This window comes from Micromesistius poutassou (assembly GCF_964030765.1).
Source record: "Micromesistius poutassou genome assembly, chromosome: 22".
Lineage (NCBI taxonomy): Eukaryota > Metazoa > Chordata > Actinopteri > Gadiformes > Gadidae > Micromesistius > Micromesistius poutassou.
The window spans coordinates 9,737,073-9,759,322 of NC_140292.1; the positions used below are offsets into that span (position 1 = coordinate 9,737,073).

General features: G+C 44.3%; 2 protein-coding genes across 3 annotated transcripts; one reads left to right on the forward strand and one right to left on the reverse strand.

The window, feature by feature from the left end:
* The first annotated feature begins 204 nt into the window (after positions 1-204).
* On the forward strand, positions 205-9,036 carry gmcl1 (germ cell-less, spermatogenesis associated). Of its 2 annotated transcripts, none has more exons than XR_014639745.1 (16): positions 205-800; positions 1,055-1,237; positions 1,738-1,861; positions 2,142-2,238; positions 2,536-2,633; positions 2,783-2,895; positions 2,981-3,046; positions 3,336-3,420; positions 3,537-3,627; positions 4,179-4,319; positions 4,576-4,645; positions 4,884-4,959; positions 5,372-5,517; positions 6,814-6,901; positions 7,407-7,776; positions 8,033-9,036. XR_014639745.1 is itself a non-coding variant. In XM_084486245.1 (16 exons), the coding sequence occupies exons 3-16, from the start codon at positions 1,059-1,061 to the stop codon at positions 7,548-7,550; spliced, it is 1,518 nt and encodes a 505-aa protein (XP_084342371.1). In that variant the 5' UTR covers positions 243-345; positions 503-800; positions 1,055-1,058; the 3' UTR covers positions 7,551-7,953. The 2 variants fall into 2 exon arrangements, 1 of the variants encoding a protein (XP_084342371.1); XM_084486245.1 differs by lacking the exon at positions 8,033-9,036 and having other exon boundaries at positions 243-345; positions 503-800; positions 7,407-7,953.
* Positions 9,037-15,379: 6,343 nt separating this feature from the next.
* On the reverse strand, positions 15,380-20,833 carry LOC311367617 (eosinophil peroxidase-like; the record flags this gene model as incomplete). The annotated part of the gene is made up of 14 exons (XM_084486434.1): positions 15,380-15,469; positions 15,634-15,668; positions 15,779-15,999; positions 16,175-16,412; positions 16,619-16,789; positions 16,879-17,137; positions 17,354-17,514; positions 17,817-18,180; positions 18,295-18,501; positions 18,613-18,742; positions 19,055-19,187; positions 19,547-19,722; positions 20,092-20,173; positions 20,767-20,833. 14 exons carry the CDS (start codon positions 20,831-20,833, stop codon positions 15,380-15,382), a joined length of 2,334 nt encoding a protein of 777 aa, XP_084342560.1.
* Positions 20,834-22,250: the final 1,417 nt, after the last annotated feature.

Below are 22,250 nucleotides of genomic sequence, written 5' to 3' on the forward strand. Positions count from 1 at the left end.
GATCTACCATACATATACATATACCATACCATTTTCTGTTATAACGTAAACGTCAAACGAAAACAAAAAGCACAATTATTTATGTTATTGACTGGCGATGCAGTTGCAGCTGGTTGGCCAACAGGCGGCGGTGTACCCGCTGAGTTAACACAAGGAGAAGAAGAAAATAAACACTAGCAGTTGAAGAAGAAGACAAATAACTAACAGAAGGAGAAGAAACATAACTAGCAGTAGAAGAAGCAGAAAAACAACCAGCCGTAGAAGATAAGACACACAACTAGCAGTAGTAGAGGTAGAAGAACCAACCCGCCCAGAGGTTTTGAGCCGCTGGATGTTTGCATCTCAGTAAGCACTCTTGGATATCAAAATGTTGTTTTGAATGTTGAACCGTGGCATGAGAAGACGTCTCGACTTTGAAGCTATCAAAGGGAACAGATAATATTTACCAGAGGGGTGTCAGAGACGGGCGAGTTCTGACTTGTGTTTGGTTCCTGTCGACCAGCTGGGAGCTAGACAACAACAACACAACCACGACTTGTTTGACGTCTGGTGGCCTCCTTCTGAGACACAACGTGACGCGAGGCACACAGCGTGGAGTGAGACAAACTACGTGGAGTGAGACAAACTACGTGGAGTGAGACACACAACGTGGAGTGAGACACACAACGTGGAGTGAGAGACACGTCAGGTGAACCACAACCCAAAGACAACGCTTCTTGTCGTGGGAGAACCTCCCGCTGAGAGACAGTCCGACCTTCAAGACCCCTCTCCTACTGAGATCGTCTTCTGCTGCACATTTGGTAAGCCATGTATTTAATTATGGTTTGTTGTTGTTTTTCTGTTGTGACTTTGTAATTCTAATGTGTTTATTTCATTAGAAACAAAAGTATTTTCATTATGACTTGTGTAGTCGTAAGTAAATAATTGGTGACTGATTGATTGATTGATTGATGGTGGTACGTCTTCTGGTGCCTTCTTGTAACACAAGGCAATACACGCTAGTTATCTATACAGATATAATACACTTAGTCTAACTGGATGTCTGCTATGGAAGGGTGATGGGAAATCTGGGCAGCCGGTTCCAGTCGTCTCCTCCCGGAGCAGAGGGGTTGGTGGAGGGTGTGAGCGGCAGCAGGAAGCTCACCTGTGTGTGTCACAAGAGGAAACGAAACGCCTACTGTGACTGCTGTGACAGTGAACAGGATGACGAGGACGCCTTGCTCGATAAACCCCGGAGGTAAGACATGGATAGAGATGTGCTCTTTACCATCCAGCCGTTGGGGTAGGGGTGGACTTAACTGTCCATTGGGTGATTATTAAACAGCAACATGGTCAGTTCATTTTGGTGTTATTATTATTTCACAAATGTAATTCATTTGAGAGCAGCAGATTATTCAGCGCAGCTCTGCAGGTATAACCATCCCGCTTCTGATTATTGTGATTCATTTTCTTATATGGTTCATGTCACTATAATTGAAGTCATTGAGTAGAATATTGATACATTTTAAGGAGAGTTTGTAAAGGATTTGGCTGTAAAGGTGAACAAGTATTGGCTGGTGCACAGTCAAAATACTACATACTCTTTGTCATGTGTTTTTTCCAAAAGAGAATCTGCCGATAATGTTAGATTGTGTTTCTCTTGATGTGTTTCTCTTATATATATTCTCTTATTATATTCCTAATATTTTAGGGGAACTTATGTAAAAGAGAAAATGTTTGTATCTTATCATTTTTCAGGAAGAAACTGAAGAGCACATCTAAATACATCTACCAGACCTTGTTTCTGAACGGGGAGAATAGTGACATACGCATCTGTGCCCTGGGACAGTCATGGAACCTCCACAAAGTATACCTGTGTCAGGTAAAAACAACCAAAACTCAAATGGACCACGTTTAAAGAGGCATTTTCTAACCGGTGGCTACTCAAAGCACTTTAGAATGAGTGCCTCACATTCACCCATTCAGCATTCATAAACATATTGATGCACACGTTCATATGCAGACAACGTGTTCAACCAAGCGAGGTTACAGCTAGCCGGTCCGGAGCAGTTATCAGTTAGCAGTTCTTTGGTTTTCATGTGTTCTTCCTCTTCTAGTCAGGGAATTTCTGCAGCATGTTAAGGGTTCTTTCCATCTTCCAGTCGGGGTATTTCTCCAGCATGTTCAGTGGCTCCTGGAGGGAATCCAACATGATGGTGATAGAGCTGGAGATCCCTGACCAGAACATCGACACAGAAGGTGAGACAGAGTCTCAAATTAAAGTGTTAACCCTAACCCTTCAAAATGTATGGTTAAAAATCGCACTGACTGGGGGCTTACCGGGTAGAGAGCGTACCATATAGGCTCAGTTCTGGACGCAGCGACCCGGGTTCGAATCCTGCCCGTGGTCAATTGCTGCATGTCCTCCCCTGTATCTCCCTTACCTTCCTCTCTTTCTCCTTCATAAAGCCTAAAACTGCAATAAAAAAAGAAATAAAAAACAATAGCACTGGTGTGTGTGTGTGTGTGTGTGTGTGTGTTTATGTGTGTGTGTAGCTCTGCAGGTGGTGTTTGGCTCCTTGTATCGTGACGATGTGCTGATAAAGCCCAGCAGAGTGGTCAGCATCCTTGCGGCTGCTTGCATGCTCCAGCTGGTTAGTCAGCCATCAACATATATATGTTAAAATACACCCAAGTGTCTCCGCTGTCACACTCCATTCTGTCTTATTCCATTGACTACGTAGCTGTGATGGTAAACAATCACCTCAGTCCCACTTACTGTGTGTGCGTGTGTCACCAACAGGACGGCCTGATCCAGCAGTGTGGAGAGACCATGAAGGAGAACATCAGTGTGAAGACGGTGTGCGGCTACTACGCATCAGCTAGCATCTACGGCCTGGATTCAGTCATTAAGAAGTACGGAGTCCTGGTTAATATGTTACTGTTGTGTGTGTGGGTTTCGACTTCATGGTGTGTGTGTGTGTGTGTGTGTTGACTACAGGTGTCATGAGTGGCTACTCAACAATCTGATGACCCACCAGAATGTGGACTTGATGAAAGAGCTTGGGTATGTTCAGTACTTCCCCGTTACTCTTTTTATGTGTCAATCTTCTTGTTGTTTTTTTAAACCTTTTTGTTCATATTGTCTTGGCATTCTAAGCTATGTGATATGCAGTCATAATAGTAGCTAATAGCGTTGTGTAAGAATCTCAATCGGTTTATTTTTAACAACCGCTTTAAGATCAACATTAACAGTATGTACACTAGTATAAAAACGTTTCTGGATGTTAGGGGCCGGAATTGGTGATTCACCTTTTTCAAACCTTTGGTTCATAATGTGATCGCTTCCTGTGCAGGGTGGAGATGATGGAGCAGCTCATCAGGTCTTCAGACCTGTCCGTCATGCAGGTGGAGATGGACGTCTACACAGCTCTTAAGAAGGTACCGGCAGAAACACCTCTTCTGCATCTTGTTTCATCCTCTGAGGTGACATGCCAAATGTAATCGGCTTAGCTGAGTGTGCTAACTCCTCTCTCATTGGTCAATCTCTTCTGTAGTGGATGTTTCTGCAGCTGAACCCCTCCTGGGAAGGCCCCATCAAGCAGCTGCTGGCTGACGCTGACGCCTGGCTGTGCAAACGCAGAACAGGTGCCTTACATAATATAGTCCTATCTAAACAGGTGGCTGACTCTATATAAACCTTACATAATATAGTCCTATCTAAACACAGAACAGGTGGCTGACTCTATATAAAACCTTACATAATATAGTCCTATCTAAACACAGAACAGGTGGCTGACTCTATATAAAACCTTATATTATATAGTCCTATCTAAACACAGTAGTGGTGGCTAACTCTATATAAAACTTTATATAATACATCTATCTAAACTCAGAACATGTGTCTGACTCTATATAATACCATAAATAAGTGATATAAATAGTTGAGTATGAGTTGATTAATTGCTCGAACTTGGATTGATTTTAAAATGTGATGGATCCATCGTCATTCTTGTTCTGAACACCTTAAAAAAAGCAAGCAAATGACAAGACTTGTAGCTGTTATTTCCCACCATTGATGACATTCTGTAGCCTCAATAATGCTCGTCATGAAGAGCAATACATTTAATTAGAGGATCCTATATTAAGGTGAGAGTTGCCCTGATGCCACTCTGAAGCTCCTCCCTCCGTCTCCTCAGACCTGTGTGAGCGAGAACCGTTCCTGGATACGGAGGACGGGGCCCCCTTCCCCTCCGTCTTCAAACACATCCGCCTGCAGTACATCATCAATGACCTGGCGTCTGCACGCATCCTGGAGCGGGACAACATACTACCTGCTGGTGAGAGCTGCTGCCGTTTCACCTGTCACACGATGCGCTAGGAATGGTTTTACCTTCAACCGGATGCTGCATCCTCTCCCACAGGAGTTTTGGCAGGGATTTGGGTTGTTGGAGCTGAGAAGCAAATGGGTGATTATTGAGCATGATGGGAAACTTTGAGATGACCCCTGTCCATCCTCTGTCCATGCTGTCCCTCCTCTGTCCACCTGTCCATCTTCGGTCCACCTGTCCATCCTTTGTCCATCCTTCACACCAGACTGGCTGTCCTCCATGTATAAGAACCAGTGGTTTGCGATGCTCCGCACAGAGTTCGACAACGACAACGGGTAGGTCACCCGCTGATGGACACTTGATGACTGCCTCTATATATCACTGCTGTGTTAAAGGAAAACCAAACTCTAAACCAAGGTATTCTAGATGAAATATTAGGTAGTGGGTTACATAGTAGTGCTATGGCTGGATCCTGGACAGAATCTTCACCTGAATCTGCAACTTTTTGAACATTGGTTGAGATGTTAATAATACTCAAATTTCCCCGTCTCAATGTGTTTGTACTGGGTGTAGTCCACAAGACGCCAACAAAGAGGACTTCGAGATGAGCAGTATGAGGTGTGGGCGGAAACTGGCAAAGGACGGAGATGTGAGTTTTTATCACTTTCCTTGTTTCCTTCTGACATGGATAGAATCTTTAGTGCAACTATAGTGAGGATACATCCCTCTGTGATATGTTGTGGTTCTTTATGGTTTATTGGATACAGCACTGTATGATGTGTTGTGGTTCTTTAATGTTTATCAGATACATCACTGTGAAATATTGTGGTTCTTTAACGTTTATCGGATACATCCCCCTCTAATATGTTGTGTTTCTTTAAGGTTTATCGGATACAGCACTGTATGACATGTTGTGGTTCTTTAACGTTTATCGGATACATCCCCCTGTGATATGTTGTGGTTCGTTATGGTTTATTAGATACATCTCTCTGTGATATGTCGTGGTTATTTAAAGTTGATAGATCCTGTCGTCCATCATGTTAATGAGTTGTTGTCGACAGTACTGCTGGCGGTGGACGGGCTTCAACTTTGGTTTTGACCTCCTGGTGACCTACACCAACCGGTTCATCGTGTTCAAGAGGAACACCCTGAGTCAGCCATGTGGGGGCGCCGTCAGCCTGCAACCTCGCAGACATCTGGCCTACAGGTGGGTCGCGTTTGGATAAGCAAGAAGAGCTTGTTGGAATAAAACACAGCTGCAACAGGGGGTCCAATGGTGATGTGTACCACTAGTGCCAGGGGGACACCACTAGTGTCAGGGGGACTTAAGTGTCAGGGGGCCACTGCTAGTGTCAGGGGGCCACTGCTAGTGTGAGGGGGACTCTAGTGTGAGGGGGACTCTAGTGTCAGGGGGTCACTGCTAGTGTGAGGGGGACTCTAGTGTCAGGGGGTCACTGCTAGTGTGAGGGGGACTCTAGTGTCAGGGGGTCACTGCTAGTGTCAGGGGGACATTAGTGTCAGGGGGTCACCACTAGTGTCAGGGGGCCACTGCTAGTGTCAGGGGGCCACTGCTAGTGTCAGGGGGACATTAGTGTCAGGGGGTCACCACTAGTGTCAGGGGGACTTAAGTGTCAGGGGGCCACTGCTAGTGTCAGGGGGACATAAGTGTCATGAGGGGGACACCACTAGTGTCAGGGGACCACTGCTAGTGTCAGGGGGACTCTAGTGTGAGGGGACCACTGCTAGTGTGAGGGGGACATAATGGGGGCCGGCTTCCGGTCGCTGCTCGTGCGGTCGACCGATCAGCTCGTAGAGCAGCTATTTTCGTTTGTTTGTTTGTTGAATTGAATTGACGTCTTTGTTCCTTTATCATTTACACGCGTGCGTGTGTCTAGTCTGCACCGTGTCCATTTTTGTTTTTAATTTTTAATTGCTAATCGGCCTAGGACGAAAAGAAGGAAACTGTTCCCATTCATTCACGAGCAGTCTGCATTGGACCCTGTTTACCTGGCGAACGTAAACCAAAATAGACCAGAGTCACTGCTCTTTCCTGGATGGATAGTCTTATGTTACACTTTTAAAACTTCCAAGATCAGCTCTCTATTTATTTATAAATTATTTATTTACCACTCTGTATATTTGTAAATAACTATGCCTTGTGTTTTTTTGTCAGTAACTAACACAATTGTCTTGTCTTGTCGTATGTTGCAACTAAGCTTGTCCTGTGTAAATGTTGCTGCTTTACGTGTCTGTCCTCAATTGCCCCTTGGGGACAAATAAAGTTTTTTGAATTGAATTTGAATTGAATAAGTGTCAGGGGGCCACTGCTAGTGTGAGGGGGACTCTAGTGTCAGGGGGTCACTGCTAGTGTGAGGGGGACTCTAGTGTCAGGGGGTCACTGCTAGTGTCAGGATCGGGACGCTGCTGGTGTAAGGGGGACACACATTTCAGGGGGACACCACTAGTGTCTGAATACATCTGTTGTCATTTCTTCTCCTGCTAGGTTACGTCTGGCCTCCTTCGACAGCAACGGAAAGCTGGTGTGCAGTCGGTCAACGGGTCACCAGCTCCTTACTCTGGAGAAAGACCAGGTGAGTCCTAGCCTCAGACCAGGTCAGTGCTATTGTCACTCTGGAGAAAAACCAGATGAGGCCTAGCCTCACTCTGTATAAAGACCAGGTCAGTGCTAGTCTCACTCTGGAGACCAGGTCAGTCCTAGCCGTGTGAGACCATCATGACCTCACATGGTCACATTCTGGTCCTCTCTGCAGATCAGTCTGGCCTCACGCCAAAGATTACAAAATGATGACCAATCAGCACAAGGGGATAGAGAAATTTTAAAATTTCCTGCTAAAACTAAAAGCTGGACTACCACCTTATTCAATGTCCTACAGACAATATACTATATAATAGAAATGCATATAATATTAACAAAAGTTGGAAAATTGGATCTCAAAACATGTGTGAAGGACTTGACGTTTCAGATATTAGCTGTAGATATTTGATGGTGGGGAAGTTGATTTTAAGGCAGGTATGCAAAGCATACCTGCAATGTGGCAACGTGACGCCCAGTTGACCCTCCTCCTCCTCCCCCAGGAGTACGTGGTGATGAACCTGGACAGCCGGCTCCTATCTTTCCCGCTGTACGTGTGCTGTAACTTCCTCTACACCTCGTCCCAGTCGGACCACCGGACGGACGCGTCCACGGAGCCGGAGGGCAGCACGCGCAGCGTATGCTGACCGCCCCCTGCCCCCCTGGGCAGCACCAGCGACCCACCAGTCCTGGGCAGGCCGCCAACTTCTGTCCTTCTCTTGTTACACGGGCCCCCCCTTGGCCCTCAACCCGCCCTCTCATCGGACCACCCTGTCTATCTGGACAATCTCTGAGTGTTGACGTTCCCCGACGCCGGGGGACCGAGCGGTCGGGACGTCCTCGTCGTCATTCGGATGTCTGCGTGCAATCCAGGTGGTGTTTACAACTGTTTTTACTTTGATCCAAGATGCCTTTCTTGTAGTGTCATTTTTTTTAAATTATATTTATACTTATTTGTTTTTATGTTTTGCTTTTTATTTAATTTTTCTACAGACAAGATATACATCAGCCATTATCGGCTCAGCCATATGAGCTGTGGTGCTATTAATAGATCCTTTTCCAGCATATCCCATTCATTTCCTCGTTTTGTATATCTGTTCTTATTCTTTATTTTTCCCTCCCTTATCAGACATATTACCATTGTGGTTTTTATTTTCTTCATCCCTTATTGGGCATCATATCCTCTGACGTGGGCCTTCCATTGACGCCTCGCTGTATATAACATCATTGATACGACGCTGCTTCAAGATCAGACATCTACCCAAGCATTCAGTTTCCTCATAATCTACGGTTTGAGTCATGACCACACGGGGCCGAGCTCTCTGATCCCTCCGGTCTTCGTCACTGGACCAGCAAACAAAACATTGAGACCCAATCGATGACGACCTGGTTCACGTCTCCTGAACCTTTGATCAATGTGTTAATGGTTTGAACCATTGAAGGCATCGGCAAATTGCAGCATATTTGTACTTTTTTTTTTTGGGGGGGGGGTGCGATTTTCACCATTGTCTTCCACGTTTTGTTTCAAAGCATGTGTACTCATGGGGTTGGTTACGTATTGGGTGAATTCTCCTGGTGGTCGTTGGGGGCTCTTATTGTGAAGCACATTGTTTTGTACACATGATTTTTGTATTACTTTATTTAAGTTGCTGTGTCGCCGATGTCTGACCACTATGGAGGGATCTTCTAGTCGTGTACCAAGCATCAGAAGGAGTCTCGCTGTACATTTCGCCCAAAGATTTACATTAACATTTTCAAGGTCTTGAGAGACTTTATCTATGTGTGATCTATTGTCTTTCCCTGTTAATAAATTCATGATAGTTCATGCACTATATACTAATAAGTCTACGGGACCATGTAGTTTGTCACCAGGCTTTACGTTACTTACTTCACACTAGACCTTGCATTCTGTGTTCTTCTTGTTGGGTTGTTCTGACACATGCTCTGCTACATGAAGTAGGGTTTCATGCTGGAAATGGGAACAAGAGTAGGCCACTGATTGTGTACCTGTGCATTCGTCCCCCAGTTATTCTAGCTGATAATATTACCGCTTACTAAGTACTATTACATTAGTATGTTTTTGTACCTTTTGATAATGACAATGAACATATCCCGTCATATAAGCTTATTAAACTGTTATTGTTGCAACCAGAGTTCAAGTGACATTAAGTGATTTATTTCCTGCCAATTATTTTTTTTCACTTATACAACATAATGTCGGATAACAGCTGGACACGCACAGAACATGCGTTACCACGGTTATGTTTACCACTGAACGGGATCCTAAAGGAGAACCAACCTTATTCTAGATAAGTATTGTAATGGGTTATGAAGCAACCCAGTCTCACACCAATATGTAGTATTACTACCAAGTTATAGGGTTAGGGTTAAGGTTTTGATTAATTTCTACAGAAGTGTACAAACGATGACTACATGCACTGAATGATGAAAAACAACCTCAGAAAAAATATTTACAGGATTTTTTTCTAAATAACTCTCTCAACCCAGAAAACCAAAATGAGCAAATAAATTAACTGGTAACACCACAAACATCATGCCAAAGTTTTAAGAAAAACAGGTGTCATTCGATGTAATTTAAAAGCACTAGACTACCCACAATCCTAAAGTGTAACACGTCGTCTTTGATTGGTGAAGCTCGCTGTTACCATGGAAACGGTTACCGCCGGCGCGAAAGTCAAGTCGTTACTAAACTCGATCGTTACCACAGTGTTACCCCCCCCCCCCCCCCCACACACACACACACACGCACACAAAATCCATCCTGACACTGAAGGAAATGAGAAGTGTTGAGAGTTTTTATTGAGGTGAAGGATTAGAGGATTTTTTCTTTTTTAATTTGTTGTGTTGTTGCATCCTTGGCCTATTCACAGCATTGCAGTTCCATAAATGTCCACTAGATGGAGTCGAACGTCCACTTGGTTAAAATTCTGATTCTATACAGGCGCTCTCAGTTTGGGAATTAATGAAGCCGTTTCTCAATTCGCGTTCTCGTGTGTTCTCGTGTACTTGCGTTCTCGATAAACGTCATCAGTGGTGGCCCAAGCACTGTTCCAATTCCAAGTACGCGAGAACTGTCGTAAAACCCGGAAGTGTTCTCGATGCGTTCTCGATGAGGCCGTTCTACCGAGGATGCATCGGAGGTGACTCGTGTGGACTTGGGACCGTTAAATATCCCAGGATGCATCATCGAGTCCGCTGCTGTTCCAATTGCAGGTGCGTACTCGCGTTCTCGAAAGTCCGGACTTGCCAAGTACGTACTTCCAAATCCGCGAGAACGTAGTCCGCGTACTTGGTATTGAGAAACAGCTTGAGTGTAGCCGCTAAGCCTGCCAAATTAGCCACCAGGACAGTTTCAGAAGGAGGATACATATGCTTGTCGTAGATGGAAACAAGTTCAGTACATGTCCAACTTATTTTGGGAAACAATGGAACAACAAGGAATACTAACCTCTACTTCAGGAGCATCAGAAGTGGTCAAGTGCAACCTTATTTCCGGAGATATCATACTCATAGTTGATGATTCGCACCTAACGTACAAGTCCTCTTCTGTCTGGAGTAGTTTACACAATCCTTCCTGTAAGCCAGGGGTGGGGAACCTTTTTGACATCAAGGGCCGTATCAATTTTTGTATCTTGTTTCGGGGGCCTGCAAACCATGCAGTTCTGAAACTCTGTTGTTGTTTGGAAAATTGACATCCCTTCTCCTCAAAGGTAAGCCAATAGTGTAGTGCAGTGTTTCTCAAACCTTTTCGGTCATCCCCCACTTTGGACAAGGGGGGATTTTCAAGCCCCACCTGCCCCCATCGCCCCAACACAATGCTAATGAAATAGCCAAGCTTAACATTTCCAAATTTATTGAAGTAACATCAAGTTACATCATGTTGTATCTAAATTCTAACTCAATAACATCAAATAACAACAAGTTCAACAATAGAGAAAATAAAAGTGCAGCTGTGTCATAACTTGCATCAAGTTCAAAAATAGAGAAAATAAAAGTGCAGCTGTGTCATGACAAAAATAACTTATGAGACCTATCCCTGCTTGAGTGGCTGCAAAGCTGCAAGCTTAAAATGTTAAAATGGAGGCCTATATTTCAAATAAAAAATAAAAAAGCATTATTAGTGACACATCTACAAAATATGCGAGCAGTGCCCCCGGCCGAGAAGCGAGCTTGAGTGTCAGTGGACACACTATCGGACGTAGAGGACTCCAGCAATGAGGCTCCGCAGCATCGGGACGAAGCTGCTGCTTGATTACAAAACACCTAAAGACGACTCTCTTGGTGTGTGATCGTGGTGGGGAGAGCACGGTCGTTCATTTCCCAATATCGCTCAGATTGACAGATTTATCCTCGCCATCCCGGCTCAGCGCATCCAGCGCAGCAAGCGAGCGAGACTTCTCCGGTGCTGGATCTGACATTCAGGAGCGGAGGAGTCAAACAGAAAACTAAAACCGTCAACAGTGGATGATGTGCTTTTTTGCACGGCAATCTAAAGCACCACGCCAAACACCGCTAGTGTAATTCCCCGGCGTTCCATCTTATGTGTCTAATTTTCCTTCGGGTGCGGGTCGGGCGTCAGTATCAATTTATAGCGGGTCTGGTCGGGTGTGGAATGTAAATCACGCTACTGTCGGAACACGGGTCGGATGTGGTTTTAAGTTTTGTGGGTAAGGACGGGTGCGGACGGGTTTGCAAAATAAGACCCGTGCAGGACACTTTTTAAAATCCCCTTCAGTGCGAAACATGTATTTGCCACATCTTGCTCCGACTGTTTTTGACTAATTTGAAAATGTTTAGCTACCCTGGCCTACACCCAAATTTAGGATTGAGTTTGCAATCAGCAAGGCAGGTTAACGAGCACAGCGACGCGGCGCCCCCGATATAGAATGACGAGTTGGAGCGCGGCGACGGCACCTATTTTATTGCATGAACAAATTGATATATATCTTATATCGACATTCTGCTTGAAAATACGAGATATGACTTTTGGTCCATATCGCCCAGCCCTACTGTCAAGCTTTTGCTCCTACCATAAGAAATATGGAGTTTTCAGTGAAATTTCCTCCCGTTTGCGCCCCACCTGTCACGTCTCTATTCCCCACCAGTGGGGCGCGCCCCACACTTTGAGAAGCGCTGGTGTAGTGTAAGCATCAACGTAGTAGACTTTGTGATGAATTCCTGTAAAAATTCCTGGAAGTGTCCTTTCTTGACAACCCCATCTGCTCGTCCTGATTGCATTCAGGGAAATCTCCCTTTAGCTGCTGCTTCCACAGATCATCAAGGCTTGACTGACATCTGGTCGTCAACAATAAGTTTTACTACTTCCGTCTCCTCTGAGAGGTCCATTCACAGTCCAACCCAGTAGATTTTTGACTGCGTATGGGCCCTTGTCTACACTCCAAATCACTTGCCATGACTCCAATGCCTTGGGAACATGAGTTCCAATCAACAGGTCAATCCCTGAGTCAATCTCAGTTATTTGTTTCAGGTGTGGCCATCTTTAAAGGTTCTTCTGTCAAGGAATGTTGCCTTGATGAACTGGCATGCTTTTCTGTGTGTAAATATCAGGAAGCTCACACAACCAATTGCTGTCTAATCCAGCCACTTCAAAGTCGGAAGTAATGTGGCTTCCAACGACTTTCTCCAGTCGTTCCTCCTCTGAAAGAGAATACCTGTTCTTCTGCCCCTGATATTCAGTTTGTTTATCAGTCGCTCCGTGCAGAACGATGCTGAGCTCCCAGGATCCAGGAAGCCGTAATTAACCAATGTCCCAATGTCCCTTCTCAGACTTGATTTGAACAGGTACTATACAGAGTGTACAGCAGTGGCGGCTGGTGATTAAAATTGTTGTTGGGGCGCAGTAATAGAAAAAAATGAATTTGGTAGATTTGATTTCCTATATTCTGGTGCATTTTGGGGATGGCCACTACCTATTACCTACTATTCATTCAGATTCATAGCCTACATCCTGACTTGCAGGGCCTGGGCAAGCATACAAGCTTACCCATTGTTGTTATTATGATATTGAGGCAATTCATTATCACTGTCCTATAACGTCCATTTTTGTGTCTCAATGGCTATTTCAAATGCAGTTAGAAATATATAAAATATATATAGACAGTTGCTTAATTTTGTTTATATGCTACAGGCCGAAAGCTGTAGTTGTTGCACAGGGAGGTAGCCTATTTGATTGATTCACTGAATTGTCCAATCATGTGGTGATAAAAAAAACAAAAGCCATACCATTGGCCTGGGGTGCACACTGGTGCGACCCGAGGGTGTTTTTTTTTGCGCCAATGAAAAGCCGTCTCTGCTTGATAGACAGCAAAAGTTTTGCAAGCTTACGTTGACTTCAACTTGGCCGTATCCCCTGACCTGAAGGAGGGCTTTATTTCGAATGACCAATAACTAGCCTAGCTCAAATCATTGACGTTCAGTCGCATTTAAATGGTTGCTGGCAGTTGCAAGTACGGTCTATCACACAATTAAACGAGGATAAACGCTATGTACTTTTGTTGATTTATTTTGTATGTATAATAGTTTATTCAAAGTTGGCAGATATATTCGAGTGAATATTTCACGGAGGGGCGGCGCCCTAGCGCCCTCTATTGACCCACCACCACTGGTGTACAGTTATGCTCACCGGCCCCTGTAAGACCATTACGGAGATTGAACGGATTGAACAGAGATCATAGCACTGCCCATTGCTGTCTCAGATTATCCTTTTAGTTGCATTGAATCAGTTTCTTTCTCCTACAGTCTTTACTCATGTGCCCAATACAGCCAAAACACGTACCAAGTTATTTTAAGAAAGCAATTTTGTCACTATGCTCCCTTTTTTCCAATTGAAGGCACAGATCCAATGTATGTCCACCTCCACAAAACAGGCAAAGCTTTTTAGCTTTTAAGAAGTTATTTATTCTCGTACATGATAACTGACTTGTAATTGCCCGACCACAAATTAAGTTCCCTCACAGGAAAAATAAAGTTTTTTGAATTTGAATTGAATTTGAGTATATCAGTTTTCTTTTACCGCAACTGGATCAGTCAGTCATTGTTATTATACTGTTCACCGATAGAGTAAGTGAGAAGTGTGAAGTGTGAGACATAACTACCTAAAAAAACCTGTACCTTTCAGTCAAGATGAGAAGCAGAGTATCTGTTCATAGAATTCAAAGGCATCCCCATGTGTCTAGTTTGCTTAGAAACGATATCAGGTATGAAAGACTTCAATTTATGTCACCACTACAACTGCACTGAATTTGATGCTAGTTGTTGCACTTAATGTTGGGCCATTGTTTTTGAGTTTTGTGCCATCATTGAATGATGATGTATGTGAGCCCTTTACACTAAAAAAAGAAAGAAAATCACTCATGTGGCTGTTGTTGTTTCTTTTAAAACAGCCATGTTAAAAATGCATTTGAGCATGGAAAATATGAAATTAATATATGTGGGTTCAATACACATACAGACATATATGTATACTATATTTTGTTTCCTATTTAGAATTATTTTGTAGCTTCTCTCTTTTGTGGTATTAATCCTGAAAATTAATCGTTTATTGGACGGTGTGGATTCTCGGACGATTTCTTATATGTGATTTCTTATATTGCGTAAGACCACAGAACATACAGAACACAGGAGACTCACGTGTTTCCCAGAAGGAGCTTTCTTTAATATGAAAAAATTAATCTTGATTGAACCATTCGAACCACAGAAGAAGAATTCATTCAAAGCTTCATACGAGACAGGTAAAAATAGATCCAAGAGGTGTTATAGTAGCTCGGACTCAAACTAATTAACAAACTGAATTTATTTGCGTAAATACATTTAGTTGATAAACAAAGGAAAACAAGTTAGGCCTTAAATGTCCATGGTAAAATATAACCAGCTCTGACAATACAACGTTTTTTATGTAGATACTTTAATTCCATTGTCAGAGTTGTGGTGAAACATTTCAGTGTACTATATTTCATGGTGTAACAATGGTTTGAAATGACGGTGTAATTTTTTACATCAGTATTTGACATTTTAAATGTCACATAAATAAATGTAAAATACCTCAACGCGGAAGTACAGGTTTGTGGGATGCCTGGGGAACCTTCAGGGGAGGAAAACACAGGCAGAAGGATGATGTTACTGGAACAGTTTGATCACATGTCAGATGTTTATGTACTGGCTCGGTCTGTAATGTCTGCACTGTTTTAAAGCTATGCGAGGCACTTGTAGGATTATGAACAATTAAAAATAACATAACATATAAATCAGCAGCCGATCCTTGAGTCATGAGTGAATCTGTGCAAAAGTGGGATTATATCACAGACCTTAATGACCTGTCTTAACGTTTTCCATAATATAATTGTCATTGACTCATTTCACAGCCAATGAATACAGGAATAAATCATACCAATAATCGAGAGGAACACAGTTGATTGTTCACAAGCTCTAGCTCGTCCTACAGAGATGTGAGACATACCTCATTGTCCCCTTCCATCTGCGGCTCCATCCTGTCCAGTATGTCCTGCTCTGCCAGGGTGCTGGTACTCTGGATATAAACAAGATAATAATAAAAATCAGTACATGTCATCTTTGATCCCTCTGTGTTTACATATCAGTGTATTAAGAAAGGGGGGAAGGATCTGTGGGCAAGTATGGGAATTGAACATATCAACCAGCATATTGTCCAAAACTGGATAAAAAAATTATTACCTCAGCTTCAATGTCTGCAACAATTTCATTTGTGCCTGCAAAAACAAACAAGGCTTTTAAAAACATAAGGTGATGAAATAAAATGTACATGCTAAAGGTTTTTCAAAAAGGAAAGTGAGCTTTTGACCACATCCGTGTTCCTCACCTGATGCTGCCCTATTGCTTGGCCTCTCCCCCCAGGCCGAGAGGCTCATGCGTGGGATGCTAGAGCAGTGGACAAGGCGATTTGTAGCGGAGAGAAGGCTGAAGGGGTCCTGGGGGATGCTGGTGATGCCTGTGTTGTCGCAGATGATCCTGGCCAGGGAGGCAGTGCGCAGTGCCGTCCTCTGGCTGGGGGTGAACACGCCCGGGTTCTCGTACCACAACCTGTCCAAGGCAAACAGAACTAAGTGTTCATGAGATGGATCTTAGCTGAACTCAAACTTGCATCCATCATCTTACAAAGGTGATCTAGGTCCAACCGGGTCGCCCTTATTCCTATTTCACACCCCAACAGTCAGTCAGTCAGTGCAGTCTGTACATGTCTGCCTGGCCTGCGTACCTGTCTCCCTGACGGAGTTCCTTGAACTGGTTGGCGATGAGGCAGGAGAACAGAGGGCCCACACGGCCTCCCTGGACGAAGGGTTCCGCCACGCCTCCCAGCCACACGTCGATGTTGCTGGGTGTTCCATAGAGCTGCAGGAGCCTGGTCGCCAGGTCCACGTTGTTCAGTACCTGAGCCAGCTCTGCCTGGTTGCTTGGCTCGGACAGCCCACAGTGCTTACGCCATGCGTTGTAGCCTAGTGTGTGGAGAAATAGAGGTTTATTTCCATCGAAGCATCAAGAAGAAGAGAAGAAGAAAGATTGAATTGTATGCTGCAGCTGTTGGCCGTCTCTTGTAAAAAACACATGTTTATTTTCAAAGAAGACAACGTAGTTTAAAAAAGGTTAACAAAACAAGCGAGCAAGGACGCATGGAAAGGAGAGGCTTTTAGGAGAAAGGTACCAGGGATGCCGTGGTCCCGGCTCCTCTGCATGTTGAGCGACCCCAGGTCCAGAGCCAGATGCTGGACAAATTGGAAGAGCCTCTCCCGCACCGCGTCCACCATCATGTTGTCCTGAGTACCCAGTTTGGCAGGGCTGCCTACCAGACCTCGGATCAGGGAGTCGATACCGCCTGTAACCAAGCAACAACAACAATGTGAAGAAAACTATCTTGTTTGAATTTTATGTTTCTTGCAAGCACTTTGTGTCATCTCTGCTCACCTTCGAATACGATCCTCCAGGGGCTGAAGAATGCCTTGAAGAGCGGCACGGTGGGGAAGCGGGCATCCTCCCGGTAGGTGTCATCCAGGCGTGATAGGACGGGCTGGAGGGTCAGGTGGGCAAAGCGGTAGGCGGCGGTGGCGAACACGTTGGCGATGCTGGGGTCCACGTTGGGGCTGTAGCCCGGGTAGCGGCCCAGCTGTGTGGACATGGCTTCGTCACCCACGATGTGGGGCAGGTAGTCCCTGTACACAAACACCTGAGGAGGGACACATGTTGAGGTGGAGGGGGAGGTACACGTTTTGAGGAGGAGGAGGAGGAGGGACACATGTTGAGGTGGAGGAGCAGGGGAAGGAGGAGGAGGTGGCGTAGGGTACGTGTTGAGGAGAAGCGGTGTGGTCAGCGAATGTATAGCGAATGTAGAGTGAGCGAGTAGGAGGAGATGGATAAAGAGGTGCCGGTGGGGGGGGTTTACCTGAGTGTTCGCGCCCATGATTTTACGAGCCTCTTGGTAGAGGGTCTCACTGTCCCACTGCGGGTTTATCCTCTTGAGTTCGCGCGCCAGTCGGTTGTGTTCTCGCATGAACATGGTGTGGAGGGACGTCAGGGCAATGTTCTCATCGACACGCATGTCACCTAGAAACACGACGCAAGCTGTTGAACTCGTTTTGACACAGCACTAGTTGGAGCCTGCAAACGGTTTGCTAGCTATGATAGATAGGGAAAGAGAGAAGGAAACAGACAGACAGTGACAGATAGAGTTAGAGATATATAGACGTAAAGAAACATAGATAAAGACAGATGTATAAAGATAGAGAAGTATATAAAGAGATAGAAATAGAGATATAGATAAAAGAGATTTATAGAGATAGAGACCTAAAAAGATGGACATAGAGATATATAGAGAGATGTTTAAAGATGTACATAAATGCGCCAACCTGCAAGGAAACAGGGCACCTCCTCGGCAGTGCTGTTGTTTGTGGACCTCCTGCGTGTAGCGCACATGTTAGCCTGCAGGGGGCTAAAGGGCAGCAGCTCGCGGCCGTTGTCCGTGAACTTGTCGTTGACGCGCAGGAGGCCTGCGTCGCTCGTGAGGTCTCGGAGGTCCATTGCCAGCTGATCCTCCGAGCCGTACACCTGGCTCAGGTCCAGAAACGCCGTCAGGGCGTTGATCTGCTCCCGCTTGTTCGCCACGCCGCCAAAATCGTAGGCCGAGTATCCGGTTCCACATACGGCTGCCGACCGGAAGACCGGGATGCAGCTGTCTGCTCCAGTGGGCAAACGAGGGTCGCCGGGGGGGATCTGTGTAGGAGAATGCAGATGACTACAGTGATGTTGACCGCAGCGTCAATGTCTGAACATGAAGGTCGTACTACACGATAAAAGCTCAAAAGGGAAACAAGTCGGTGCCCATACCGGAATGGGGAAGCAGGGCTCGGAGCGCTCGCAGCTCTCGTCACAGTTGAGGCCGTTGCTGAAGGAGCGGATGCTGGGGGAGAAGGGGGTGAAGGTGATGTCGTGGTCGTTCCACTGCCCGAACAGGGTCACCATGATGGAATATTCCCTGTCGCTGACCACGCCCTCGTCCGTTGTCGCCAGGATGCGATTGGACACCTCTCTGACCTAAGGAGGACGGAAACGTAACGCATTGTAACTTGTAGATATAAGTGTGAATTCGCCGCACGTGGGTTTTACCATCACAAGACGCCACATGGGCCGACGATGACGTCATACCAGAGGGAGAACGAAGTTGTTGAAGCTGCGGTCACTTTCCCAGCCGTTGGGCAAGGCGATGCCGTCGTCATACTGGGCTGGGAGCCAGCGCTTGAAGGGGGTGTTGGAGGCCCCCAGGCGAGGGTTCTTCCTGTTAACAGCACGTTGAAACACTTTTACTTTGATACTTCATTTCCTCCCTCCATGGAAGTGTACACATTTCACTTGTGGTTGGGGGATGGTTTGAGATCTGTACTGAGCTGACACATGTTGACCACCTCAACGCTTTCACAATCTCTCAATCTTTTTTGAATCACTTCTGTCCACATATTGTTGGTGGTATACAACTGCATTTGCATATATTTGAATTGCAATTTTTTCAAAATAAACATAATGTGAAACACTAATCATTTGTCTACACTAAAAGAGGATAGGAACAAAACAGTGTAATGGTCGCTCTTACAGGTTGTTGCAGACACTGGTGGTGGTCCTGTACTTGTGCAGGTTCTGAATGGTGCGACAGGGCGGATTGCTGACCCTGGCTGCACATCCAGAGATCTTCGAGAGAACCTCCAGGTCTTCACGAGGGAGCAGATCTGGAGAACGGCAAAGAAAGGGTTAGAAAAATGTCTGTGTGTTCATGGGTTTGAGCTCAGTGTGTGTGGGTGTACGCACGTGCATGCGTGCTCAAGTGAGCGAGTGAGTGAGTGAGCGTTCAATTGAGTGAGTGTTTGAGTGTGAGTGTGTATGTGTTGGAGTGAGTGAGAATGTGTGTGCATGCACAAAGCCCATGTGTGTTGATATGCATGATGTGCGCGTGCGTGTAGACATTCAGATCATGTATGAACGCACCCGGAGTCTCCAACACCTCTCCGCCACTTAACCTCCCCTCAATAAAACTCCTGCATGCTCAATCACAACAACCACAACAACAACAGAGCGGCGTGTGCCTGACCTGTGGTGTTGAGTGAGCGTTTGTGCACGCGGTGGACACGCTTGTGCAGCAGGCGCAGTGTCTGGTCCATGTAGTCGGCCGAGCGCACGGCCGAGCGGGAGTCTCCGCGCGGCTGCTTCATGAGACGCAGGATGTCCGCCGGAGAGACGACCTCTCGACGAACTCTGTTCAAACTCCTGGCAGGGAAGGGACAGGGAAAGGGAAAGGGAGAGGCATGTTACGGTACGATGGGAGCCATCGTTACGGTAGTATGGTTATAGTATGGCAGTATTAACATGATCATCATCATTCTAGTAAGAGGAAAACAGCAAGTACATTGTACGATGGGAAGAATAACAGTAATAACATGATGATTATGAAAGTGAAACCGGTATCTAATGTTAATTTTTTCAATCAATATTTTGTTGTGTTTATAATTGAATTAGACAATTAGACAATAAAGAAAAGTGACTTTCATGCATATAGTGGAGGTTTACTGTTACAGTATCATTTTCTGTAAGGTGATTGTTTAATTCTCGTTAAGAGATTCAGAACAACAAACTCACTCTTCTCGCGAGTACTTGTAAGCCTCATCCACCAGTTTCTTGGCCTCTTCAAAGCACTCCATAAGATAGGGACGACCCAAACCTTCAAATACAAGAAAATTAATAAAATCATAAGATAAGATACCATAAGATAGACTAGGCCTGGGCGATATGGCTGAAAGACATATCACGATATAACTTGACCATATTGATCGATATCGATAACTATTGATAATTTGAATGACCTAAAAAGACTAGGAATTACCATGCTGGATTTAAACACTTCTGTTTAACACTTAATATGACCTTCCACTGTTGTTCATTGATAAATACTCCAATGTCGATTCAACAATGAAAAACACTCAAATATTGTAAATAAGTATGGAACCGTGTTTGTGTAACAAACCCAGCTGCTAGATTCGGTGGTCCAGTCTCTTATCGATATATATAAATTGAACATGTTTTATATTGATATTGATCAAAATGATCACAATACGATAATTTATTGTTTTATTGCCAAGGCCTAAGATAGACCTTCAGATACAAGATAATTAATCAACTAAACCGTAAGATAAGGATGACCCAAACCTTCAGATACAACAGCATTAATAAAATAAACAATCTTAATACTTCAACTTGAACAGAAGAAAAATGAAAAAGGTTACGGAAAATAATAATAAATAATTGTAAGCTTACTTAATGGGTTTGAATGGGCCTGCATCACGCAGAAGCCCAGCGTTACGATACAGACAAGCAGGTTCATCTATAAGTGAACAAAACAAACCTAACATCAGCCATTAACACAATGCACATGAAAGACAATAATGATACACATCAGCTATGTCCCACATAGGAAAGAAGTCCTCTTACCGCTGCAGGTGAAGCTGAAAGTACAGTGAGAACAATCTGAAGGATGTGAGTCTGTCCCTGTGTCATCCTATTTATAGTCTTAGGGCCCACCCACAGTATTGATAATTTCAGGTGAGGTAAATATTTCAGTAAATCCTATAGTTCCTACTTCCTTCTTCTTGCTGACTGACATTAACTTAAGTTTATCACTCAGCTTATCACTTTCTTGCACAACAAAAGATTCAAGGAGCATCCACTAACGAATATCATTGTAACTAACTATTATATTGGTAGCATATTCTTTTTTTTCAGATTGAATATTAAACCTTCCACATACAACAGGAGTTATCCACACTTAATATCAACCGATAATTGTAGGTGTAAAAATGTGCTTGAACGTTAACTGTCTGTTCTCTCAGGTTGTGTAGGCCTACAACAAACATTGCATTTCTGGCAATAAGGAAAATAAGGAAAAATATTTTTTATTGAATGGTTAAAAAAAAGTGATGTTAAATGTCAAGAATATATAGCCTCAAAAACCTTTTAATCCACCATTCTTCAATCATCTTTAAGGGAATTGAGTCAGTTTAGCTCAGGCGGTAGAGTATCGACACCTCCCTGAAACTACCATTGTTTCCTTGTAAGACGCTTTGAGTCAAAGCGCCTGCTAAATGCCCTAAATGTAATTGATTAAAAGAGCCGGTGAAACCTAAACCAAAACCGTTGACGCATCAACGGTTTTCCCCCCATCAACAGTTCCCCCCACCAACCTCGCGTTGGTGGGGGGAACGAACGTGCAAATGCGGTAAAACTGTTTTTTTCCGTTCTTTTTGGTACTTTGTATTTTTATTGTATTGATTGTATATTTTTCTTGTGTTTTTCCACCGCTGCTGGGCTGTTGCAACAAACTAATTTCTCAATTAATTAATTTCTCATTAATAAAGTTGTATCTAATCCAATCTTTTCAGACACCTATTGGATAACGCTAATGTTGATGTATGGTGATTAATTAATTAAGGTCCACGTCCGAGTAAGGGTTAGGCTTCCCAGACACCTTTAGTATAATGCTGGGGTGTGTGGCAGATTTCATATACAACATTGCTTATTATAACACTCATAACAGTTACACAACAACGGTACTAAAAATGTATCATAAAGTTGGTGTGGGTCGTAACCATGGCGATAACATGCCTCCTTCCCTCTTTCCTAAAACTCAAAACAAAACCAAAACAATTACATAGTGTTCGAATTCCATCTGAAAGAATGGGCTCACTGGCTCTTTAAAGTCTTTAAATACTTAAAATGAGACGCAGGAAAAGCCAGGCAACACT